This window comes from Salvelinus alpinus, chromosome 1 (genome assembly GCF_045679555.1).
Source record: "Salvelinus alpinus chromosome 1, SLU_Salpinus.1, whole genome shotgun sequence".
In the NCBI taxonomy this organism is placed as follows: Eukaryota; Metazoa; Chordata; class Actinopteri; order Salmoniformes; family Salmonidae; genus Salvelinus; species Salvelinus alpinus.
The window spans coordinates 98034202-98058320 of record NC_092086.1 but is presented as its reverse complement, the minus strand read 5'-3'; the positions used below and the strand labels follow the sequence as shown (position 1 = coordinate 98058320).

At 41.2% G+C, this 24119-nt stretch overlaps 1 protein-coding gene across 8 annotated transcripts in view; it reads left to right on the top strand.

Moving 5' to 3' along the window:
* LOC139535909 (AP2-associated protein kinase 1-like) overlaps window positions 1–24119 on the top strand; it is a 102528-nt gene that overhangs the window by 2553 nt on the left and 75856 nt on the right. For all 8 annotated transcript variants that reach the window (XR_011667228.1, XR_011667227.1, XR_011667226.1 and 5 more), the window contains exons 2-7: window positions 17149–17267; window positions 17519–17627; window positions 19929–20071; window positions 20596–20717; window positions 22452–22533; window positions 23074–23206. Coding sequence is in view for 4 of the 8 variants with exons in the window: in XM_071335883.1 (XP_071191984.1) it covers window positions 17149–17267; window positions 17519–17627; window positions 19929–20071; window positions 20596–20717; window positions 22452–22533; window positions 23074–23206 (708 nt within the window). In the remaining 4 variants the exon portion in view is untranslated. The remainder of the gene's footprint in view (window positions 1–17148; window positions 17268–17518; window positions 17628–19928; window positions 20072–20595; window positions 20718–22451; window positions 22534–23073; window positions 23207–24119) is intronic.

The following is a 24119-nucleotide window of genomic DNA, read 5'->3' as shown; positions in this document are numbered from 1 at the left end:
GGCTCACTAGGAATGATAGCTAATTTTCAGGTACTGAAGACCACTGAGAGAGATGTTTGGGGTGTCAAAGAAATTTTACTCTTAAACAAAAGTCCATTGGGCACATTAAACCTGGTATTTTTGTAATTTTTACAACCCAATACCATACAGATCAAGTTGCTGATCGTTTGATATCACTCAGGTACTTGGTAGTGAAGTCCAAAGAATCTGAAGATAATTGTACATTTACATTTTAGTAATTTAGCAGACACTCTTATCCAGAGCGACTTACAGTAGTGAGTGCCTACATTTTCTTACTTGTCCTCCGCAAGCACCATGCTATACCAACTGAGCCACACAGGACCATAATGCCTTGATGTGAGGAAGTGATGTGACATTAATCCCTGACTCCCTTTGCAAATTGTGCAGTGGTGTAAAATCACCTCTCAAAACAGTATATTTTTCTCATTAAGCATCTGGCTTGGATTCAATTCCATGTAAACTTAGTCAATCCTTTAAATTAATTAATTAAAGAATATAAAAATAAATGGGCTTAGTCTTTGAAAATGGCAAATGCATAACCTAGCCTAAATAAGCACAATCATATACATACAAATAAATGCCCGACCCCAGTTATCACATAACACTACCATTTTGTATCATACACCTGAGTGAAAGGTAATACACCTGCCACTCTATATCCCCAGGTGAGTATGTGTGTATGTGAGTGTGAGTGTGTGAGAGAGAAGAATGCTGCATGCTTGGAAATTGCAGTGTCTGCATTATCCTGCACATTGGAGTAATTTGTGTGGATTGTGTTCACTGATAGGGTAATGATGTAGCCCTGACATCTTGTAAAATGAATTTACTTTGCACAACCTTCTTAAAGACTGCAACCTTGCTTTAACAACCTCAGTTCATGATGACAATGTTTCTATCACTTTCTCACATCCAACACTTTTGTTGACGAGTAAGGCGAATTGCATCTCATGATTTCTGCCTATTCTGTCCATCCTTTTAGAGTGCCGCTTTGCAGTGTACACTGAGTCCGAAACATGCTGAATGGAAACAGTCTAGCCTATCCCTGCCCCAGTTTTAGCTCAGCAACTCCCACTGCAATATTGTATAGATCTACACAGTACACTGCAGTTTCAACACATTGAAATTCAACACCATTATGGTATAACATGTAGGCTATCAACATTGACTTACTGTAAATTCCATGCTAAGATGGTTAGGCTAGATATACTGTAAGCTTACAGTTACACTGAAAATTACTAATTAAACATGATGCCACAAAGACAGTTGGCAGAAGATGACAAATAATGCTCTTATGGATTGGGGTGTATGGAATGGTTAGGCCTATTTGATTTATTTACTTCAATATCCTGTCTTGTCTTCTAGTCATATACAGTTGAAGTCGGAAGTTTACATACACCTTAGCCAAATACATTTAAACTCAGTATTTCACAATTCCTGACATTTAATCCGAGAAAAGATTCCCTTTCTTAGGTCAGTTAGGATCACCACTTTATTTTAAGAATGTGAAATGTCAGAATAATAGTAGAGAGAATAATTTATTTCAGCTTTTATTTCTTTCATCACATTCCTAGTGGGTCAGAAGTTTACATACACGCAATTAGTATTTGGTAGCATTGCCTTTAAATGATTTAACTTGGGTCAAATGTTTCGGGTAGCCTTCCACAAGCTTTCCACAATAAGTTGGGTGAATGTTGGCCCATTCCTCCTGACAGAGCTGGTGTAACTGAGTCAGGGTTGTAGGCCTCCTTGCTCGCACACGCTTTTTCAGTTCTGCCCACAAATTTTCAATGGGATTGAGGTCAGGGTTTTGTGATGGCCACTCCAATACCTTGACTTTGTTGTCCTTAAGCCATTTTGCCACAACTTTGGAAGTATGATTGGGGTCATTGTCCATTTGGAAGACGCATTTGCGACCAAGCTTTAAGTGTAGGGGGCAGTATTTTTGTTTTTGGCTAAAAAACGTACCCATTTGAAACTGCCTATTTCTCAGCCCCCGAAACTAGAATATGCACATAATTGTCAGATTAGTATAGAAAACACTCTAAAGTTTCCAAAACGGTCAAAATTTTGTCTGTGAGTTTAACAGAACTGATATTGCAGGCTAAAACCTGAGGAAAATCCAATCAGGAAGTGCCTCTGTTTTTGAAACCTCTCTGTTCATATGCATCCCTATTACCCATTTAAAGGGATATCAACCAGATTCCTTTTTCTATGGCTTCCCTAAGGTGTCAACAGCCTTTAGACATAGTTTCAGGCTTTTATTTTGAAAAATGAGCGAGAACGATCACATTGTGTAAGTGGATAGGTGGGGGCTCTCAGAGTGAGTTGTAACAGAGACAGAGAAACAACAGAGAAAGGCAGCCATTGTTACTCCCGGTCCTAGTGAAAAACCAACACTCCCGGTTGATATATTATCGAATAGATATTTGAAAAACCACCTGAGGATTGATTATAAAAAACGTTTTTGACATGTTTCTGTGGACCTTATGGATATTATCTGGAATTTTTGTCTGCTTTGTCGTGAACGCTTTTTCCTGTGGATTTCTCAGCATAATGCGCGAAACGAACGGAGGTATTTGGATATAAAAATATCTTTATGGAACAAAAGGAACATTTGTTGTCTAACTGGGAGTCTCGTGAGTGAAAACATCCGAAGATCATCAAAGGTAAACGATTAATTTGATTGCTTTTCTGATTTTCGTGACCAAGTTACCTGATGCTAAGTGTACTTAATGTTTTGTCGAGCGATCGATAAACTTACACAAACGCTTGTATTGCTTTCGCTGTAAAGCATAATTTCAAAATCTGAGACGACAGGTGGATTAACAAAAGGCTAAGCTGTATTTTGCAATATTGCACTTGTGATTTCATGAATATGAATATTTTCTAGTAATATTATTTGACTGTGGCGCTATGCTATTCAGCGTTGCTGATGACAATTATCCCGGATCCGGGATGGGTGGTTCAGAGAGGTTTTAACTTCCTGACTGATGTCTTGAGATGTTGCTTCAATATCTTCACATCATTTTCCCCCCTAATGATGCCATCTATTTTGTGAAGTGCACTAGTCCCTCCTGCAGCAAAGCATCCCCACAACATGATGCTGCCACCCCCGTGCTTCACGGTTGGGATTTTGTTCTTCGGCTTGCAAGCCTCCCCCTTTTTCCTCCAAACATAATGATGGTCATTATGGCCAAACAGTCATATTTCTGTTTCATCAGACCAGAGGATATTTCTCCAAAAAGTATGATTTTTTTCCCAATGTGCAGTTGCAAACCGTAGTCTGGCTTTTTTATGGCAGTTTTGGAGCAGTGGCTTCTTCCTTGCTGAGCGGCCTTTCAGGTTATGTTGATATAGGACTCGTTTTACTGTGAATATAGATTTATTTGTACATGTTTCCTCCAGATTTTAACTTCTCCCGCCAAAGTACGTTCATCTCTAGGAGACAGAACGCAGGTATACCTCCAATTGGTACACCATCCACAGGTACACCTCCAATTGACTCAAATTATGTCAATTAGCCTATCAGAAGCTTCTAAAGCCATGACATAATTTTCTGGAATTTTCCAAGCTGTTTAACGGCACAGTCAACTTAGTGTATGTAAACTTCTGACCCACTGGAATTATTTTTTTTTATTTAACCTTTATTTAACCAGGTAGGCAAATTGAGAACACGTTCTCATTTACAATTGCGACCTGGCCAAGATAAAGCAAAGCAGTTCGACACATACAACAACACATAGTTACACATGGAGTAAAACAAACATATAGTCAATAATACAGTGAAAAAAAATAAAAAAAATAAGTCTATATACAATGTGAGCAAGTGAGGTGAGATAAGGGAGGTGAAGGCAAACAAATATATGTATAAATAAATAAAAATATAAAAGGCCATGGAGGCGAAGTGAGTACAACACAGCAAGTAAAAAAAAAAAAATAAAAAAAAAAAAAATAAAAAAAAAAAAAAAAAAAAAATAAATAAAAAATAAATAAAAATAAAACAATGGAATGGTTGGTTTGCAGTGGAAGAAAGTGCAAAGTAGAGACAGAAATAATGGGGTGCAAAGGAGCAAAATAAATTAATAAATAAATACAGTAGGTAAAGAGGTAGTTGTTTGGGCTAAATTGTAGATGGGTTATGTACAGGTGCAGTAATCTATGAGCTGCTCTGACAGCTGGTGCTTAAAGCTAGTGAGGGAGATAGGTGTTTCCAGTTTCAGAGATTTTTGTAGTTCGTTCCAGTCATTGGCAGCAGAGAACTGGAAGGAGAGGCGTCCAAAGGAAGAATTGGTTTTGGGGGTGACTAGAGAGATATACCTGCTGGAGCGCGTGCTACAGGTAGGTGCTGCTATGGTGACCAGCGAGCTGAGATAAGGGGGGACTTTACCTAGCAGGGTCTTGTAGATGACCTGGAACCAGTGGGTTTGGCGACGAGTATGAAGCGAGGGCCAGCCAACGAGAGTGTACAGGTCGCAGTGGTGGGTAGTATATGGGGCTTTGGTGACAAAACGGATGGCACTGTGATAGACTGCATCCAATTTATTGAGTAGGGTTTTGGAGGCTATTTTGTAAATGACATCACCGAAGTCGAGGATTGGTAGGATGGTCAGTTTTACAAGGGTATGTTTGGCAGCATGAGTAAAGGATGCTTTGTTGCGGAATAGGAAGCCAATTCTAGATTTGACTTTGGATTGGAGATGTTTGATGTGAGTCTGGAAGGAGAGTTTACAGTCTAACCAGACACCTAGGTATTTGTAGGTGTTCACATATTCTAAGTCAGAGCCGTCCAAAGTAGTGATGTTGGACAGGCGGGCAGGAGCAGGCAGTGATCGGTTGAAGAGCATGCATTTGGTTTTACTTGTATTTAAGAGCAGTTGGAGGCCACGGAAGGAGAGTTGTATGGCATTGAAGCTCGCCATAATTCAAAATTATGATACAGTGAATAATAAGTGAAATAATCTGTCTGTAAACAATTGTTGGAAAAATGACTTGTGTCATGCACAAAGTAGATGCCCTAACAGACTTGCCAAAACTATAGTTTGTTAACAAGAAATTTGTGGAGTGGTTAAAAAACGAGTTTTAATGACTCCAACCTAAGTGTATGTAAACTTCTGACTTCAACTGTAGGTTCATAATGAGACGGGAATCAAATCAAATTGTATTTGTTACATGCGCCGAGTACAATAGGTGTAGACTTTTGCAGTGAAATGCTTACAAGCCCTTAACCAACAATGTAGTATCAAGAGAAATACATGTTAATAAAAAAATAAGAAATAAAAGTAATTAATAATTAACGAGCTACAGTAAAAAAATCACCATTTATACGAGTATTTATTCAATCTTCCACTCTTCTATCCCCATTAATTTCAATGTCGGAATGCAAGGTACAACATTCTAAACTGAAATCATGGCCACAAAGAAAAAATCAGAATGTTCAAACTAAAACATTTTGAGTGCTTAAAAACAAATTCTATGGATTATTTAAGCAAACAGCAACGGTTTAGACAAACCCAAACTGCTGCAAACCAAATGCTAGCCTAGTAGCATGAGGAAATATTGTCTAGATGCTTTTTTCCAGGGGAGATTAAGTTTATAAATTGACTGTCTGGGCTGTGGGACAGTGGATGCACATTTTATAAGATGTTACAGTAGCCTACTATTCATTGATTGCACTTCCGTCACTCGGTTGCGTCATGCCATTGTTATGAAAGTTCTCAAAATGCCTCCGCCATATTGCTGCTCAGTCATTCTGAATGGGGGCTAATAACTGTTTTGTCAAAATTAAACTATATTGGTCTGTAAATACGATGATATAGGAGTTGGCAAATAATTAGTAGGAAACAACTTTGCCATCAAATTTACTTTGGAGTGATGGCAATGTTTCCAACATCTAAAGTCCATCTGGCGACAGCACAATAGCTAAGTTTCCAGATTTTCATGCAAATATTCAAAAATCCACATAAAACAATGCACATTTTCCCACCAGACATGTGCGTGGTGACGTACAATAAGTGTACAAAACATTAAGGACACCTTCCTAATATTGAGTTGCACCCCGCCCCCCCTTTTGCCCTCCCTTTTGCCCTCATTTCTTTGGGGCATGGACTCTACAAGGTGTCAAAGCGTTCCACAGGGATGCTGGCCCATGTTGACTCCAATACTTCCCATAGCTTTGTGAAGCTTACTGATGTCCTTTGGGTGGTGGACCATTATTGATACACATGGGAAACTGTTGAGCGTGAAAAACCCAGCAGCGTTGCACTTCGACACAAACCGGTGCCCCGGGCACATACTACAATATCCCATTCAAAGGCACTTAAATCTTTTGTCTTGCTCATTCACCCTCTGAATGGCACACATTCACAATCGATGTCTGAATTTTCTCAAGACTTAAAAATCCTTTTTTAACCTGTCTCCTCCCCTTCATCTACAATGATTTGAAGTGGATTTAACAAGTGACATCAATAAGGGATCATAGCTGAACTTTCATTCACCTGGAAAGAGCAGGTGTCCTTAATGTTTTGTACATTCTGTGTAGTGCACAAAAAAATACCTTTTGCTGTTAAATTCCCATGTACCGAATAAAAAATACAAGTTAAAGGGGTTTCCATCACATTTTCAAATCGACTGAGTTCTCACAAATACATGTTGTGTTATATACCCATACCGGACCTGTTATATACCCATACCCACTATATATACCCATATACCCACTTATGTACCCACTCTGGTGCCCACTCCGCTATTTGTGTGCTGTTGGCTAGAGCGCACATATAGCCTAAATCGGAGATGTTCAACGGAACTCGTCATGAGGGGCTGCAGTGGCTCCTGGGTCTACATACCCACATCCATACACCTCAGCTTGCGAGCAAAACATTTGTACCTTTTCTGCTCATTTTGCCATTGGGCGTAGAGAAAATGTAGCTATTTTCTAACTAATTTCATGCAATTCTACTCATTTTGCCATGGTCCGGAGAGAGAAATGTGCTGTTTTAAAGCTAATTTCCTGCAATTCTACACATTTTGCCATAGGGTGGAGGCAAATGTTTGAAGTTTTTAATATGATAACTAATGATCAAATAGTAGTTCGACCATGCTTACTAGTTTAGATAGCTGGCCGTTAGACTAACTCACCAATCTAAAAACATTTAGCTTACGTGGGCTAATTGAGTGACTGCTAATGCCCAACCAAATTTCAAAATTGTGTATTTGATTATTCTAACTCTCAACAGTAAGTTGAGATCCCGACTGAGTCCATTTGAATGGATTTTTATTTGGATTTCATGTCATGGACATACAGAAAATAGTCCAAATTGGTGAAGTGAAATTTAAAAATTACATGTTTCCAAAAATTCAACAAAAAAAAAAAACGGAAAAGTGGTGCGGGCGTATGTATTCAATCGCTTTGCTATGAAGCCCCTAAATAAGATCTGGTGCAAACAATTACCTTCAGAAGTCACATAATTTGTTAAATAAAGTCCACCTGTGTGCAATCTAAGTGTCACATGATCTTCCACAGGATCTTAGTATATATACACCTGTTCTAAAAAGCCCCAGACTCTGGAACACCACTAAACAAGGGGCACCACCAAAGAAAGCGGCACCATGAAGACCAAGGAGCTCTCCAAACAGTTCAGGGACAAAGTTGTGAAGTACAGATCAGGTTTGGGTTCTAAAAAAATATCCAAAACTTAGAACATCCCACGGAGCACCATTAAATCCATTATAAAAAATGGAAAGAATATGGCACCACAACAAACCTGCCAAGAGAGGGCCGCCCACCAAAACTCACGGACTAGGCAAGGAGGGAATTAATCAGAGAGGCAACAAAGAGACCAAAGATAACCCTGAAGGAGCTGCAAAGCTCCACAGCGGAGATTGGAGTATCTGTCCATAGGACCACTTTAAGCCAAACACTCCACAGAGCTGGGCTTTACGGAAGAGTGGCCAGAAAAAAGCCATTGCTTAAAGAAAAAAATAAGCAAACACGTTTGTTGTTCGCCAAAAGACATGTGGGAGACTCCCCAAACATATGGAAGAAGGTACTCTGGTCAGATGAGACTAAATACAGGGAAATTCTTGAGGGAAACCTGTTTCAGTCTTCCAGACATTTGAGACTGGGGCGGAGGTTCACCTTCCAGCAGGACAATGACCCTAAGCATACTGCTAAAGCAACACTTGAGTGGTTTAAGGGGAAACATTTAAATGTCTTGGAATGGCCTAGGCAAAGCCCATACCTCAATCCAATTGAGAATCTGTGGTATGACTTAAAGATTGCTGTACACCAGCGGAACCCATCCAATTTGAAGGAGCTGGAGCAGTTTTGCCTTGAGGAATGGGCAAAAATCACAGTGGCTACATGTGCCAAGCTTATAGAGACATACCCCAAGAGTCTTGCAGCTGTAATTGCTGCAAAAAGTATTGCCTTTTGGGGCGTTATGCACGCACGAATAGTTATGCACGCTCAAGTTCAGTTTTTTTGTCTTATTTGTTTGTTTCACAAAAAATATATTGCATCTTCAAAGTGGTAAGCACGTTGTGTAAATCAAATGATACAAACCCCCCCAAAATATACATTTTAATTCCAGGTTGTAACAAAATAGGAAAAATGCCAAGGGGGTGAATACTTTCGCAAGCCACTGTAAATACAAGTATTCAGACCCCTTGCCTTTTCCCACATTTTGTTACGTTACAGCCTTATTCTTGAATTGATTAAATTATCATTTTCCTCATCAATCTACACACAATACCCCATAATGACAAACTGAAAACAGATTTATAGAAATTTTGAAAATGTATTAATAATAAAGAACAGATATACCTGTCATTACTCTCCTGTGAGGATCCAATGATCAGGTTACAGGGGGATAAGCTTTCAGTAGAGCCCCCTCACCTGCAGGGGAGGGGGGGGGGGGGGGGGGTTTGACAGCTCACATCAATTGTAAATTGTAGGCAGCAGGCGATTCCTTTTGGTTTCTATTTTGGGTGAATGGAATGTTTCTTTGTTACAGAAGAAAACTTCAACGTCAAACAATGAACACTGGGACAATATATTTCAATATCCAAATGTTGGGAATGATAATAGGTGGAATATGGAAAATTGTCTATTTTGTGATGTCATTAAAATTGTCATAAAGACATAACGAAACATTACAATTACATTACTTGAAGAGTTTTTACATTGTGTACACCCTTTACGTTGTGTAGAAAATATCAAGGATAAAGAGAATGTGTTTGTGACGATAAGATTGTGATTTTAGTTCTCTAACGAGATCATAGTAAATTATCATACCTTACCTCGTAACTAGCCATGCCCCAGGGAGCCCAGAGAATGTGTCAGCATGACGTAAACTCCCCTTTTTACCCAAGGGTATAAAGGGTTGTGTTAAAAATTAACATATCAGACTAAAACAGACCACAGCTGCAGCGAGGTCTACGATAGTCACGACTCCGGAACACAACACAAGGTTGAAGAAGACAAAAGAACCTCTAACAATCCAATGCTACGGTTGAGTAGCTGTATCTAAGAAGGTGAATTTAAGTAGGACCATCCGGTTATTCTCTTCAAATCATCGTTGCCTACACTGCTTTCATCACCACTCTGGGATCATTGACACGGCTGATTAGCCGTCCTCAGTAGACCACTCTTCCAGAACGAGTGCAAGTAAACAGACAACTAAGAAGAAGGACATTGTGACCTCTTGTGGACAATCAGAGAAGGAGAAATAAAAAGGCCCAATCCGAAATAAGAAGGCTCAATCAAACCCTTCTCAATGCACGTAAATAATGCACGTAAATACATGCATTACTTCTTACCCAAAAGAGCGGCCGTTCGGGGCAAGGTATTAGGGCTACTGTAAGTGTAGTTTGCAAATGTATCCAAGTGCTGCTTCTCTTTCTCGCTTTCTCTCTAACTCTCCATCTTGTGTAACAAGTGTCATATTGTGTTAGTCCTAGGGACCTGTTGTCATCGCATTAAGTTTCTAATCGATAACCTATACCGTGTGTGTATCCTATGTTATCATTTCGTTTCTTAGTAAATAAATAATCAAATCAATTTGTGTGGTATAGAATGATCAGTGAGACTCGGGTTTCTGCAGATTCACGAAGTCTGCGATGTTCAAATGGAGACTGATATGAGAAAATTATTAATTAGTGACTTTTGATTTGTATTGTATTTTTTATTTATTTTTAATTCCAGGCCCCCGTCCCCGCAGGAGAGCTTTTGCCTCTTGGTAGGCCGTCATTGTAAATAAGAATTTGTTCTTAACTGACTTGTCTAGTTAAATAAAGGTAAAATAAAAAAAAATGATCTCTATATTGTTGAGTTAATTCGGGAGACGTTAACTCGTTAAACAACTTTCCCCTTTGGTGCCCCAAATTCCTAATGAGTTAATTGTTACGTGATTCATTTAATCTAATAACAACTAAACATAGTTGGTAATTATTCGATGAATAACAGTCATCACATTAATGATAGTCACATCATGACATACCTTATTTACATAAGTATTCAGACCAGTGGTGTAGCTTCAGCCGATGCGGTCACACCAGGGTGATTTAAAAATCTGTAATGTATCAACACAAAAGTGGAAGGCCAAAAATGAGAAAGCAAAGGAGGTTTCAAAATGAGTTAAATTGGATTCCTTTTTCAATGCAGTTCAAGTGCAGCCATTGCTAGCACAAGCAATGTAGCGGGACCAGAAGAGGATGTAGGTTTATCATCGCCAGCAGCAGCTTTTAGCGGGTCAAGTGAGCCAAGGCCAAGCTGTTCCATCGTGCCAGAAGAAACAACTTTGACAGAGGAGGATACAGGTTGTCAGGAATCGGTGGATACGACCCTGAGCACAAGCCAGGCCGGACAAGCTATCCCGGGCCGGGCGGGGAGGAAGAGGAGCAGGGTGAGGCTAGAATCGTGGCGGCTGAGGAAACAGGTGGAAGTGGGACAGACAGCCTTTTTACCTATCCAACTAATGGGGCATTATGCAACAAATGTGGATGCAAAAGTTAAATGGCACGTTATTGCATTAGGCTCGTGTAAGCTTACTGGCCCATTCCCAAGAGTTGACGAAAAGCGGCAGTCGTATTACACCACTACAACCAAGGCTGGAATCAAATTACCACGTACATGGCTATGTTATTCGGTCAAGCTAGATTGCGCGTATTGTTAGCCTTGCTGCCTGATCGGAGAGCCCTTTTCTTTTCTGATGCGTGGGTGAATGGGGTGAGATATTGGCGCCATCTAACATCCAAAATAGCATGTCATGAGATTCAGATTCACATGGGTGCCTGTTTGGTATATGAGTAATGAAGCTCAATGGCACTATTGACACAGAAACGGAGAGAGGCGTGCGTAACGCAGCAATCTTCTGGCGACAGGTGCTGGAGCGCATAGTTAATGTAACTCACACTTGCATCATGTAATTTGGCGTTCAGAGGGCACCGTCGAAAGCTGGGGCAGGCCAACAGTGGTCATTTTCTCAGTATAATTGAACTGCTGTCATTTTACGACCCAGTTCTGAAATAACTTTTAGAACGCCCCGCAGGATCCGTTAACTATCTCAGTCTTCAAAATGAGGTGATTTATGTCTTAGCCGAGCGAGTGAAGTGTGACATTCAGGGAGAGATGCAGTAAGCCTCATCCCCCCCCCCCCCCTATTATTATGGACACCACATGTATCCAAAGTAGACCAGTTAAGACAAGTTTATCGCTATGTGAGAGTGATGAGGGATGCAAATAATGTCGCCACAGATCTGACCATCACAGAGTCGTTTTGGGGATTTTTGGAGACTGCTGACACATCAGCAGCTGAGCTTCAACATCAAATCCTGGGCAGCATAGAGGATAATGGGCTGGATATTTCAAAATGTCGTGGGCAGGGGTATGATGGAGCTGCTAACATGAGCGGGGTCTATTCGGGTTTGCAGGCCAGAATATCTGAAAAAGAGGCGCTTGCTGTTTATGTGCATTGCGCAGCATCTTAATTAACCTGGCTCTCAACGACTGTCAAAAATGTGCCAGGTATTAAACAGTTTTATGATACTGTTGAACTGTTATACACCTTCTTCGGGCATAGAATAAAGAGGTGGTCAATGTTGAGTGGAATACTTGATTTTGCATCAGAAAAAGAAAATGTAACTCTAAAATGACTGTGTCCCACCCGCTGGTCATCTAGATATGAGTCCCTTGCCGCCCTGAGATACAGATATGTGGATGTAATGAAGGCCCTCACCAAGATTGTGCTTTTAAGTGACAAGAAGGACGAGAGGGATGATGCAGCAGCACTGAAAATTAGATTTTTTTTAGTCGTTCTGAAGACTAAGGTTTTAGAAAATGTGAACGTTGTCTTAAAAATGCTACAGGCCAAAGACGCAGACCTGCACAGAGCAGTCAGCCTACTCAAGGACATGATAGAGGTCCTGTCCGGACTCTGACAGGATTTTGAGAATGCCAAAGTCACTGCAAGGACCATTGCCGACAAATGGGGAGCTCAGAACGCATTTGAAGACACTTGAAGAAGGAAGGCGAGGCGTCATTTTGATGAGCTATGCAAGGACAAGCGACTGTCTGATGGGGAGAGTAGTTTTAGAGTCAACGTCTTTAATGCAAACCTTGACATCGTTATCCACCAGCTGTCAAACAGATTTAAGTCTGCGGGCAACATTGAGTCTGTTTGACTCCATCCATCCCACTACCCTGGCCAACGCAGATGATGATGCGCTCTACGAGACAGCCAGCCGGCTGGCTGAACATTACAGCAAAGATAAATCAGCAAGCTTCCCTGACCAATTACTCTCTTTCAGGGCCTGTTTTAAGAAGGAAATAGCAAAGCACACTACAGTGAGAGACCTGGCCAAGATGCTCATTGTGGATTACAATTCAGTCATTGCTACATTTGGGGAAGTAGTTACAGCGATGCTCCTTTTTATGACTCTGCCTGTAAATTGTAGCCTGTGCCAATCGCTCCTTTTCTAAACTGAAAATAATTAAATCGTACCTGAGGAGCAGCATGGGACAGGAGAGACTGCGTGGCTTGTACATTCTGTCCATTGAAAACACCAGGGCCAGGACCATGGATTTGAATGCCGTAGTCAACGACTTCGCAGAGCGCAAGGCCCGCCGAATGCCAATCAAATTAGTGAGTAAGCTTATATTTTTACAGGGCAGGCTACCCAGACAGCCTATATAAATCAAGCTTTATTGAGATTAATTCGCATTGCTTGTCAATCTACGACTATGCTCGATCTGTCTTTGGAAACCATGTTCTGGTGTACGGCCGCTGAGCCATTTCATTGTCATCAAAGCCTATACGTTGTAGCGGTATTAATTAGAGAAAGGTAAAGAAGATTTTGTTCGGGCGCCAGGCAGGTATTAACCCTGCCGAAAGAAAAGAATAGTAGAACAGCGAGTACCACTACCAGACCCACACACATCAACAGAAGAGACTGCCTAGAGTGTAGCCTGTTGACCAGATAGCCAGCGGAGAGAAAAAGAATACACATCACAGTCCTTCCACAATTCTGGGTAACCCCACCAAACATACCTCATATAACAATAATGGCAGAGCAAATAAACAGCAACTTCATACAATAACAAATGAACCCAGTCATCACACAGAGGATTTGCAATAGTTTGTATTTTCTTCCTGGGAAGGAGTGCAGAGGGTATGAATGTGTGGTGTTCATATACACACTAGTCCAGCTCCAATGAAACTTCAATGTACTTAGGAAATAGAGTCGGTTGCAGTGTAAAGCACTGGAACATAGCGTGAAGAGAAAGAGAGAAAGGGAACAAGAGAGGGCTTAGCTGTGGTCTTGAGGTTGCAGGTATCCGGTCTGACTGTCCGATGGTATGTTGGGTTGTAGTTGAACGCTTCGCAACAAATGTTGCTACTAATCCATTTGATCCATAACCATCGCGGTCCCAAATGAGAACAACCACGTCGTTGAGCGATCACACCGAGGATTGATCCAAACACTATACAACCACATACGCTGAAGACAAACAAAAAACCTCTACAGCATAGCACACAACAAAACTGTCGCACCAATCAATAGCTCCTCTCCAATAGAGCTTAACGAGCTCTTTTATCTCCTCCTTCCTACTGCTCATGTGCTTTTAAAGTGGCAGCGCACTTAAGTGCAGGATTTTGCCACAACGTTTAACTAGGCTATCAGAATAATAGTAAGCACATACGTATCATATACTGTTAAAAGGCATGCTGTCATATAAGCAATCTGTTTGAATAGTCCACTTGATTGATTTGCTGGTGTTTTTTATATAGGCCTCTGCGGGAGGCAGATCATTTGAAATACCGGTATGTCAGTTCTGCTGCCGTGCATAACTTCAGCGAGCATGTACTGGGTCATTAGCTGTGTTTTGGTGTTTCTGTCAAGAGCTTGAGCTATATATTTATGTTTTATAATATAGGCTATTGCCTATTATTTGCAGATAAAATAGGTGTTTTTTGATCGTTTTGTGCTTTCCGTGGTGCTGATCGACTTATACTGGTTAATTTCTGACCGCCGTCCATGGTGCTGAATGTATTGGCTACATTGCGGCTTCTCTGGTAACAGCTTCAAATGTGCCCTCAGATTAGGTTCTGCTCTGCTGTTACAATGCTTAGTAATATTAACACACAGCCTTACCAACAAAATTATTACAATTTTAAGGGAAATATGGGTGGTGATAGGGGCCAGAGACAGGATTGTGTCGAGGCACAGGTCTGGGAAAGGGTACCAAAAAATTATGCAGCATTGAAGGTCCCCAAGAACACAGTGGAATCCATTATTCTTAAATCGAAGAAGTTTAGAACCACAAAGACTCTTCCTAGAGCTGGCTTCCCGGCCAAACTGAGCAATCGGAGGAGAAGGTATTTAGTCAGGGAGGTGACCAAGAACCGGATGGTCACTCCGACAGAGCTCTGGAGTTCCTTGTGGAGATGGGAGAACCTTCCAGAAGAACAACCATCTCTCAGCACTCCACCAATCAGGCCTTTATGGTAGTGGCCAGACGGAAGCCACTCCTTAGTACAATGCACATGACAGCCCGCTTGGAGTTTGCTAAAAGGCACCTAAAGGACTCTGACCATGAGAAATAAGATTCTCTGGTCTGATGAAACCAAGACTGAACTCTTTGGCCTGATTGCCAACCGTCACGTCTGGAGGAAACCTGGCACCATCCCTACGGTGAAGCGTGGTGGTGCCAGCATCATGCTGTGGGGATGTTTTTCAGCGGCAGGGACTGGGAGACTAGTCAGGATTGAGGGAAAGATGAATGGAGCAAAGTAAAAAGAGATCCTTGATGAAAACCTGCTCCAGAGCGCTCAGGACCTCAGACTGGGGCGAAGGTTCACCTTCCAACAGGACAATGACCCTAAGCACACAGCCAAGACAACACAGGAGTGGCTTTGGGACAAGTCTCTGAATGTCCTTGAGTGGCTTAGCCAGAACCCAATCGAACATCTCTAGAGAGACCTGAAATTGGCTGTGCAGCGACAATCCCCATCCAATGTGACAGATCTTGAGAGGATCTGCAGAGAAGAATGGGAGAAACTCTCCAAACACAGGTGTGCCAATCTTGTAGCGTCATAGCTGAGGCTGTAATCGCTGCCAAAGGTATTTCAACAAAGTACTGGGTAAAGGGTCTTAATAGTTATGTAAATGTGATTTTGTTTTTAAAAATATATATTTTTTAATAAATTTGATAAAATTTCTTAACCTGTTTTGCTTTGTCAGTTTTGGGTATTGTGTGTAGATTCACTAGGGGGGGGAAAGGATTTAATCTATTATATAATAAGGCTGTAACGTAACAAAATGTGGAAAAATTCAAACGGTCTGAATACGGTCTTATTTTAGTCATTTTGGTCCGCAGGCCTATAAAATGGGGGCCACATTTTTCCCATCCTGGCTTACATGATGAGATTAGTATTTTATAGACAAAGGAGCGAGATTAGTTTTATTTGTCATATGCCAGCCAAGCATCGGTTTTCATGTCACCAGAATAAGGCACCTCAATATTTATTGGAAAGGAGCATCAAGCTCATCACCTTGCACTTTCACCACCCTGTGAACTTCATCATAATTTGTAATCTATAGCTTAATAAACTGCATGCTTTCCTGTCATCGCATGACTCCATGTTTACTTTAATATGATGGTTATTATATCAATATTTGCACATTAGTGTTTTCACCGACAATTATCGCATAATTAATTTTACTGACACAAAAAGATCCCAACTTGTCTAGCATATTTTGTTCTGTCTACATTTCCAAAGTTTACTGAAAAATGTTCTGTTTCCATCAGGCCTGTTATGGCATTTTGTATCTGATGTACTTTACTCACATAAAAAGGTTGCCCCCCAAAAAATCCTACAAATTATTTGCCTCCTTTTAAAGATCATCGGGTTTCCAAGCCCAAAAACAACATTATGGTGTCTTTTTGTTCTAGTTTCATGAGGAATCATCAGTAAAGCCTTTTATCCCACTACTATAATTTGGACGGTAGGTAACCTAGTGGTTAGAGCGTTGGGCTAGTAACCGAAAGGTTGCTAGATCGAATCCCCGAGCTGACAAGGTAAATATCTGTCATTCTTCCCCTGAACAAGGCAGTTAACCCACTGTTCCTAGGCCGTCATTGTAAATAAGAATTTGTTCTAAACTGACTTCCCTAGTCAGTTAAGAAAGGTAAAGGTAAATAAAATAAAAAATACTTTACTAGCCTCAATTTTTCAACACACTCTTACACTCTTACATGTCTAAACTTTGTCCTCTAACATAATTTTTCTACAGGAACAATTAGCCTTTCTAATATCTTTTTTTTTTTAGCACAGATAATGCTAACATTCCCAACCTCTTTTTATATTTTTTTTATTGAACCTATATTTTATCATACTGAGACCGGGGTCTCTTTTACAGATGAGTCCTGAATTACATCAATTATAGTAAATACACACATCCATATACAAAATGCAAGCAGATCTTGATACCTGAATACACTTGAAAGTGATTTGTTCATGACGTGGAATATCTCTTATATTCAGTTTTCTCTATTACTTCAGACTTCCAATGGTTGCTTGCCTCCAAACACTGAACATTACATTTGGTTTCATTCACTCTATATCACAGGGGGGTTTGCCATTGTGTTCCTGGTACGAACCAGCCAGGGGCTCCGCTGTGCTCTCAAGAGGATGTATGTCAACAATGAGCACGACCTGCAGGTGTGCAAGCGAGAGATCCAGATTATGGTGAGTTGCTGTGGGATTACCCCACGGCATGCTTGAAAAGGGAGCTATTATGTCTAGTTCTCTCCTTTGCTCACATGAAAACACATGCATGACACGCATACAGGCAGCTCTACAAACTCTGCAGCACCTTATGTATCAGCAATGATGATTTGCAACCAAATTTTCCTCAGGAGACAAAGTTTGCATTTGAGTGGCATGATAATGTTCACTCTGTCTTTTAATGTAATGTGGTTGTCCTTGTGCTCTCGCAGAAGGACCTGGTCGGCCATAAGAACATCGTTGGCTATCTGGACTCTAGTATCACCACTTGTGGAGGAGGAGATGTGTGGGAAGTGCTCATCCTCATGGACTACTGTAAAGGTGAGTGCTTACTGGAGGATCTGTGTTCAATCAAGTGTAGTTCAGTCCTCAAAAGTGACTATGAAAGGTAGAAATAAAGGCGGGCCCCTGTCACTCCACTTGTAGTCCACATGAGGGCGCTTTCTGTCTAACTATATTCTGTCCTCCATATAGGCCTACCACTGGTGTGGTGACTTTCTTTAAATTATGTGTTTAACCGTTCAGTTTTTCCACAAAAAAATGTGGTGTAGATAATGTGATTGTTTAAGCGTATCTCTAGGAAATACTTTTTTAAAATCAAAGCCCGTTTTTTTCAGGACTGTTCAGATCAAACATTTTTTACTTCTGTCTTTGTATCTTTGCACCTCATTTGACTTCTGTGCTGCACCAGGTTTTTTTCCCAGGATGTGAAGGCATGTTCAAACTTACGGTTCTAAGAACGTATAAAATAGGACTAGTAGATGTACTTTAACCCTACCCTCTTTAAGAAAAATATGTGTTTCCTTTGAACTGTGAATGTTGCCATTCTTTTGTGAGTGTTATTATCCATTGTGACATTGGGCTTTCTAGAACTCTTTCACTCCAAGGCTAACTTTACTTATCACGCTAACAGCTAGTCAAGCACGGCCAATCTGGGATCATATATTTCTTTCTTTCGTTTGCAGAATAATTTGCTCTTAATAATGTAATGATAGAGCAGCCTAACCTTTTCCGCTCTATGGGAGAACTGTCACAATGAAGAGGACACTTAAGTGTTCATTGAAAGACAACACATTTCTGAAATTATTAAAAAGTTGTGAGGTTATGAATTGGCTCTTTATGTTTTGTGTATTGGACCATTTTTTATTACATTTTATTTCTGTGGCTCAACCTTGAAGACCATACATACTGTATAGACAGTTTTATAAATCTATCAACATGTTGATAATACAATGTTTGATATACTGTACATTAGATCCTACTTCTCAGACTGCATTTCCTTCAGTGAGCTTTATCCCGATTTTCATACCATCATACCGTTTCTGTACCATATCAGGGTGTACGATTTTACCAATTGTGCACACAAGGGGCGCTATTTCAACAAAAAACAAATAAATATATATATTTTAACTCAGCAAAAATAGAAACGCCCCTTTTTCAGGACCCTGTTTTACAAAGATAATTCGTAAAAATCCAAATAACTTCACAGATCTTCATTGTAAAGGGTTTAAACACTGTTTCCCATGCTTGTTCAATGAATAATAAACAATTAATGAACATGCACCTGTGGAACGGTCATTAAGACACTAACAGCTTACAGACGTAGGTAATTAAGGTCACAGTTATGAAAACTTAGGACACTAAAGAGGCCTTTCTACTGACTGTGAAAAACACCAAAAGAAAGATGCCCAGCGTCCCTGCTCATCAGCGTAAACGTGCCTTAGGCATGCTGCACGGAGGCATGAGGACTACAGATGTGGCCAGGGCAATACATTTCAATGTCCGTACTGTGAGACACCTAAGACAGTGCTACAGGGAGACAGGACAGACAGCTAATCCTCCTCGCAGTGGCAGACCACATGTAACAACACATGCACAGGATCGGTACATCCTAACATCACACCTGCGGGACAGGTACAGGATGGCAACAACAACTGCCCGAGCTACACCAGGAACGCATAATCCCTCCATCAGTGCTCAGACTGTCCGCAATGGGCTGAGAGAGGCTGGACTGACGGCTTGTAGGACTGTTGTAAGGTTGGTCCTCACCAGACATCACCGGCAACAATGTTGCCTATGGGCACAAACCCACCGTCGCTGGACCAGACAGGACTGGCAAAAAGTGCTCTTCTCTGACGAGTTGCGGTTTTGTCACATCAGGGGTGATGGTTCAGATTCACATTTATCTTTGAAGGAATGAGCGTTACACTTTTATCCACTTAGCTAGCAAGTTAGCAAACCAAATGCATAGCTGGAAGCCCCTGAGCTGGATGTAATTTATTTGAGACATCTTAGATTTTTTATAGTTCTACTTAACTTATAGTTGGTTATAAGCAGTGTCGCAGCATGCATCCCAGCTGTCCACTGCGATATCGAAAATCATATTGTCGGTATTTTGAAACACCCTGATATACGGTATATCGCCCAAGCCTAGTGAGCTTCCACATCACAGCTATATAACACCATGTGCAACCTCTGAGTAAAGACACCTATTGTGAAGTAGTCATTTTAGATTATCAAGAGACTGAGTGTCTGAGTGCAAGATAGGTGTGACTGAGTGTGGCTGTAAGCTTCATTCCCAGTATGTGTTCAGTAATGAAATTGTGTGGTGTATCTTTGCAGGAGGCCAGGTGGTGAACCTGATGAACCAGCGTCTGCAGACAGGCTTCACCGAGGCAGAGGTACTGCAGATCTTCTGTGATACGTGTGACGCTGTGTCTCGACTGCACCAGGGCAAGACACCCATCATCCACAGGGACCTTAAGGTATGGGGAGGACAGATGTAGGATTTTAATTTGATCACCCGGTTGCAGGAGAACTTTCCTGCGATGCGGGAAATGTAAAACTTATAGTGTATTTTAGGTTTAAAAATGCTTCTGAAGTTTAATTTCCACTTTGAAATGTCAGACATGATTTTCCCTTACGAAAAATGTATCAACCCCCCAAAAAATTCCATTAATTATAATTCACATGAAAATTCACTGTTGCTGCAGGATTATTTTCCTGCTGTAGCAAACTGGCTCAAATTAAGATCCTACATCTGTAGGACCCCTCTCCGGTGTTTTCTCCCACCTCCTTTTTTGCTCTTGCTCCCTCTTTCCTCAACTTCTTCTTGGCTTAGTCTTGCTGTTATATAGGCAAGCTGTTACCGGTATTTATATATGCCATTCAGCAGACACTTTTTTTGATCCAATTCACATGATATATTTTTTAAATAGCAGCCATTACGTGACTCATTCTGTAGTTCTCTGGCTCTGTTTGTCTCTTCTTCTCCTTTGTGTTTCTGCAGGTGGAAAACATCCTGTTACATGATAAGGGTCACTACGTGCTGTGTGACTTCGGAAGCGCCACCAATAAGTTCCAGAACCCACAGACCGAAGGAGTGCCAGTAGTCGATGAGGAAATAAAAAAGTTTGTGAACCTACAGTCAGAGTTTTTCACAATTCCTGACATTTAATCTGAGTAAAGATTCCCTGTCTTAGATCAGTTAGGATCACCACTTTATTTTAAGAATGTGAAATGTCAGAATAATAGTATAGAGTATGATTTATTTCAGCTTTTATTTCTTTCACCGCATTCCCAGTGGGCCAGAAGTTTACATATACTCAATTAGTATTTGGTAGCATTGCCTTTAAATTGTTTAATTTTGGTCAAATGTTTCGGGTAGCTTTCCACAAGCTTCCCACAATAAGTTGGGTGAATTTTGGCCCATTCCTCCTGACAGAGCTGGTGTAACTGAGTCAGGGTTGTAGGCCTCCTTGCATGCTTTTTCAGTTCTGCCCACATATTTTCTATAGGATTGAGGTCAGGGCTTTGTGATGGCCACTCCAATACCTTGACGTCCTTAAGTCATTTTGTCACAACTTTGGAAGTATGCTTGGAGTCATTGTCCATTTGGAAGACGCATTTGCGACCAAGCTTTAACTTCCTGATTGATATCTTGAGATGTTGCTTCAATATATCCACATCATTTTCCTACCTCATGATGCCATCTATTTTGTGAAGTGCACCAGTCCCTTCTGCAGCAAAGCACCCCCACAACATGATGCTGCCAACCCCGTGCTTAACGGTTGGGATGGTGTTCTTCGGCTTGCAAGCCTCTCCCTTTTTCCTCCAAACATAACGATGGTCATTATGGCCAAACAGTTCTATTTTTGTTTCATCAGACCAGAGGACATTTCTCCAAAAAGTACGATCTTTGTCCCCATGTGCAGTTGCAAACTGTAGTCTGGCTTTTTTTATGGCGGTTTTGGAGCAGTGGCTTCTTCCATGCTGAGCGAACATTCAGGTTATGTCGATATAGGACTCGTTTTACTGTGGATATAGATACTTTCCTACCTGTTTCCTCCAGCATCTTCACAAGGTCCTTTGCTGTTGTTCTTGGATTGATTTGCACTTTTCGCACCAAAGTACGTTCATCTGTAGGAGACAGAACGCGTCTCTTTTCTGAGCAGTATGACGGCTGCGTGATCCCATGGTGTTTATACTTGCGTACTATTGTTTGTACAGATGAACGTGGTACCTTCAGGCGTTTGGAAATTGCTCCCAAGGATGAACCAGACTTGTGGAGGTCTACAAGGTGTTGGCTGATTTCTTTTGATTTTCCCATGATGTCAAAGCAACGAGGCACTGAGTTTGAAGGTAGGCCTTGAAATACATCCACAGGTGCACCTCCAATTGACTCAAATTATGTCAATTAACCTATCAGAAGCTTCTAAACCCATGGCTTAATTTTCTGGAATTGTCCAAGCTGTTTAAAGGCACAGTAAACTGTGATACAGTGAACTATAAGTGAAATAATCTGTCTGTAAACAACTGTGGGAAAAATTACTTGTGTCATGCACAAAGTAGATGTCCTAACCGACTTGCCAAAACTTTAGTTTGTTAACAAGACATTTGTGGAGTGGTTGAAAAACGAGTTTTAAAGACTCCAACCTAAGTGTATGTAAACATCCGACTTCAACTGTACATGCGTACCATTTCCTGCCATTTCATTTATTTTGAAAAAAAACTTTTTTACAGCCATAGAAAGTTCTTTCAAAGTCCACCTGAGCTGAGCCTTTTCGTTAGTTAGTGTTAGTGTTAATTAGATAAAGCTTATGATGTTCATCTTCCTGTTTGTGACCTTGTTCTGTTCTCTCTCAGGTACACCACTCTGTCATATCGTGCTCCTGAGATGGTAAACCTCTACAACAGCAAGATTATCACTACTAAAGCTGACATATGGGTGAGTGGACGTTGTATTTTAGATCTAGGCTTTAGTCATGGTATCAGTGCCAGCTTCTGATTTATATGGGGCTTTTTTACAATACACTTTTCAGCAATTTGTCACAGAATACCCATGAAAATTATATAAAATATAGATAAACTAAATGAAAACTTATAGCAAGTCTTTGGCCAGTGGCAAGAGGAATCTCAGGTAGTTGGTACAGTAGGACATTTGAAAAGACATATTTGTGTGGAGAAGCCTTTTCCCATCTTGTTTCTCAAGGCATTTGGATGTTTGTTCTAAATGTTATGTAACTTAAATAGTGGGTGTTGTGTGTGTGTGGAGGCCGGTAGCCTAGAGGTTAAGAGCATTGGGCCAGTAACCGAAATGTCGCTGGTTCGAATCCCAGAGCTGACTAGATGAAAAATCTGTCGATGTGCCTTTGAGCATGGCACTTAACCTTAATTGCTCCTGTAAGTTGCTCTGGATAACAGGGTCTGCTAAATGACTAATGTGTGTGGTGTGTGTGTGGTGTGTGTGTTCCCTCCCTCCCTCCAGGCGATGGGCTGTTTGCTGTATAAGCTGTGCTACTTCACTCTACCCTTCGGGGAGAGCCAGGTGGCCATCTGTGATGGGAGTTTCACCATTCCGGACAATTCCCGCTACTCCTACGACCTGCACTGCCTCATCCGTCAGTGTTCCACCACTCACTGTATCTGCTATGAAAATTAGTGTAGATTCTACAGTGCCATTACATATTTTAGAAGTACACTATATATACAAAAGTATGTGGACACCCCTTCAAATTAGTGGATTCGGCTGTTTTAGCCACACCTATTGCTGACAGGGGTATAAAATCGAGCACACAGCCATGCAATCTCCACAGACAAACACTTTCAACGTGGCACCATCATAGGATGCCACCTTTCCAACAAGTCAGTTTGTTAAATGTTTGCCCTGCAAGAGCTGCCCCGGTCAACTGTAAGTGGTGTTATTGTGAAGTAGAAACGTCTAAGAGCAACAATGGCTCAGCCTTGAAGCGCTAGGCAACACAAGTTCACAGAACGGGACTGCCGACTGCTGAAGCGAGTCGTGTTTAAAAATTGTCTGTCCTCCGTTGCAACACTCACTACCGAGTTCCAGACTGTCTCTGAATGTAACATCAGCACAAAGCTGTTCGTCGGGGGCTTCATGAAATGGGTTTCCATGCCCGAGCAGCCGCACACAAGCCTAAGATCACCATGCCCAATGCCAAGCGTCGGCTGGAGTGTTGTAAAGCTCGCCGCCATTGGAGCAGTGGATACGCATTCTCTGGAGTGATGAATTATGCTCCACCATCTGGCAGTCCAACGGACTAATCTAGGTTTGGCGATACCAGGAGAACGCTACCTGCCCCAACGCATAGTGCCAACTGTAAAGTTTGGTGGAGGAGGAATAATGGTCTGGGGCTGTTTTTCATGGTTCGGGCTAGGCCCCTTAGTTCTAGTGAAGGGAAATCTTAATGCTACAGCATCAAATCAAATTGTTTTAGTCACATGCGCCGAATACAACAGGTATACCTTACAGTGAAATGCTTACTTACGAGGCCCTAACCAACAATGCAG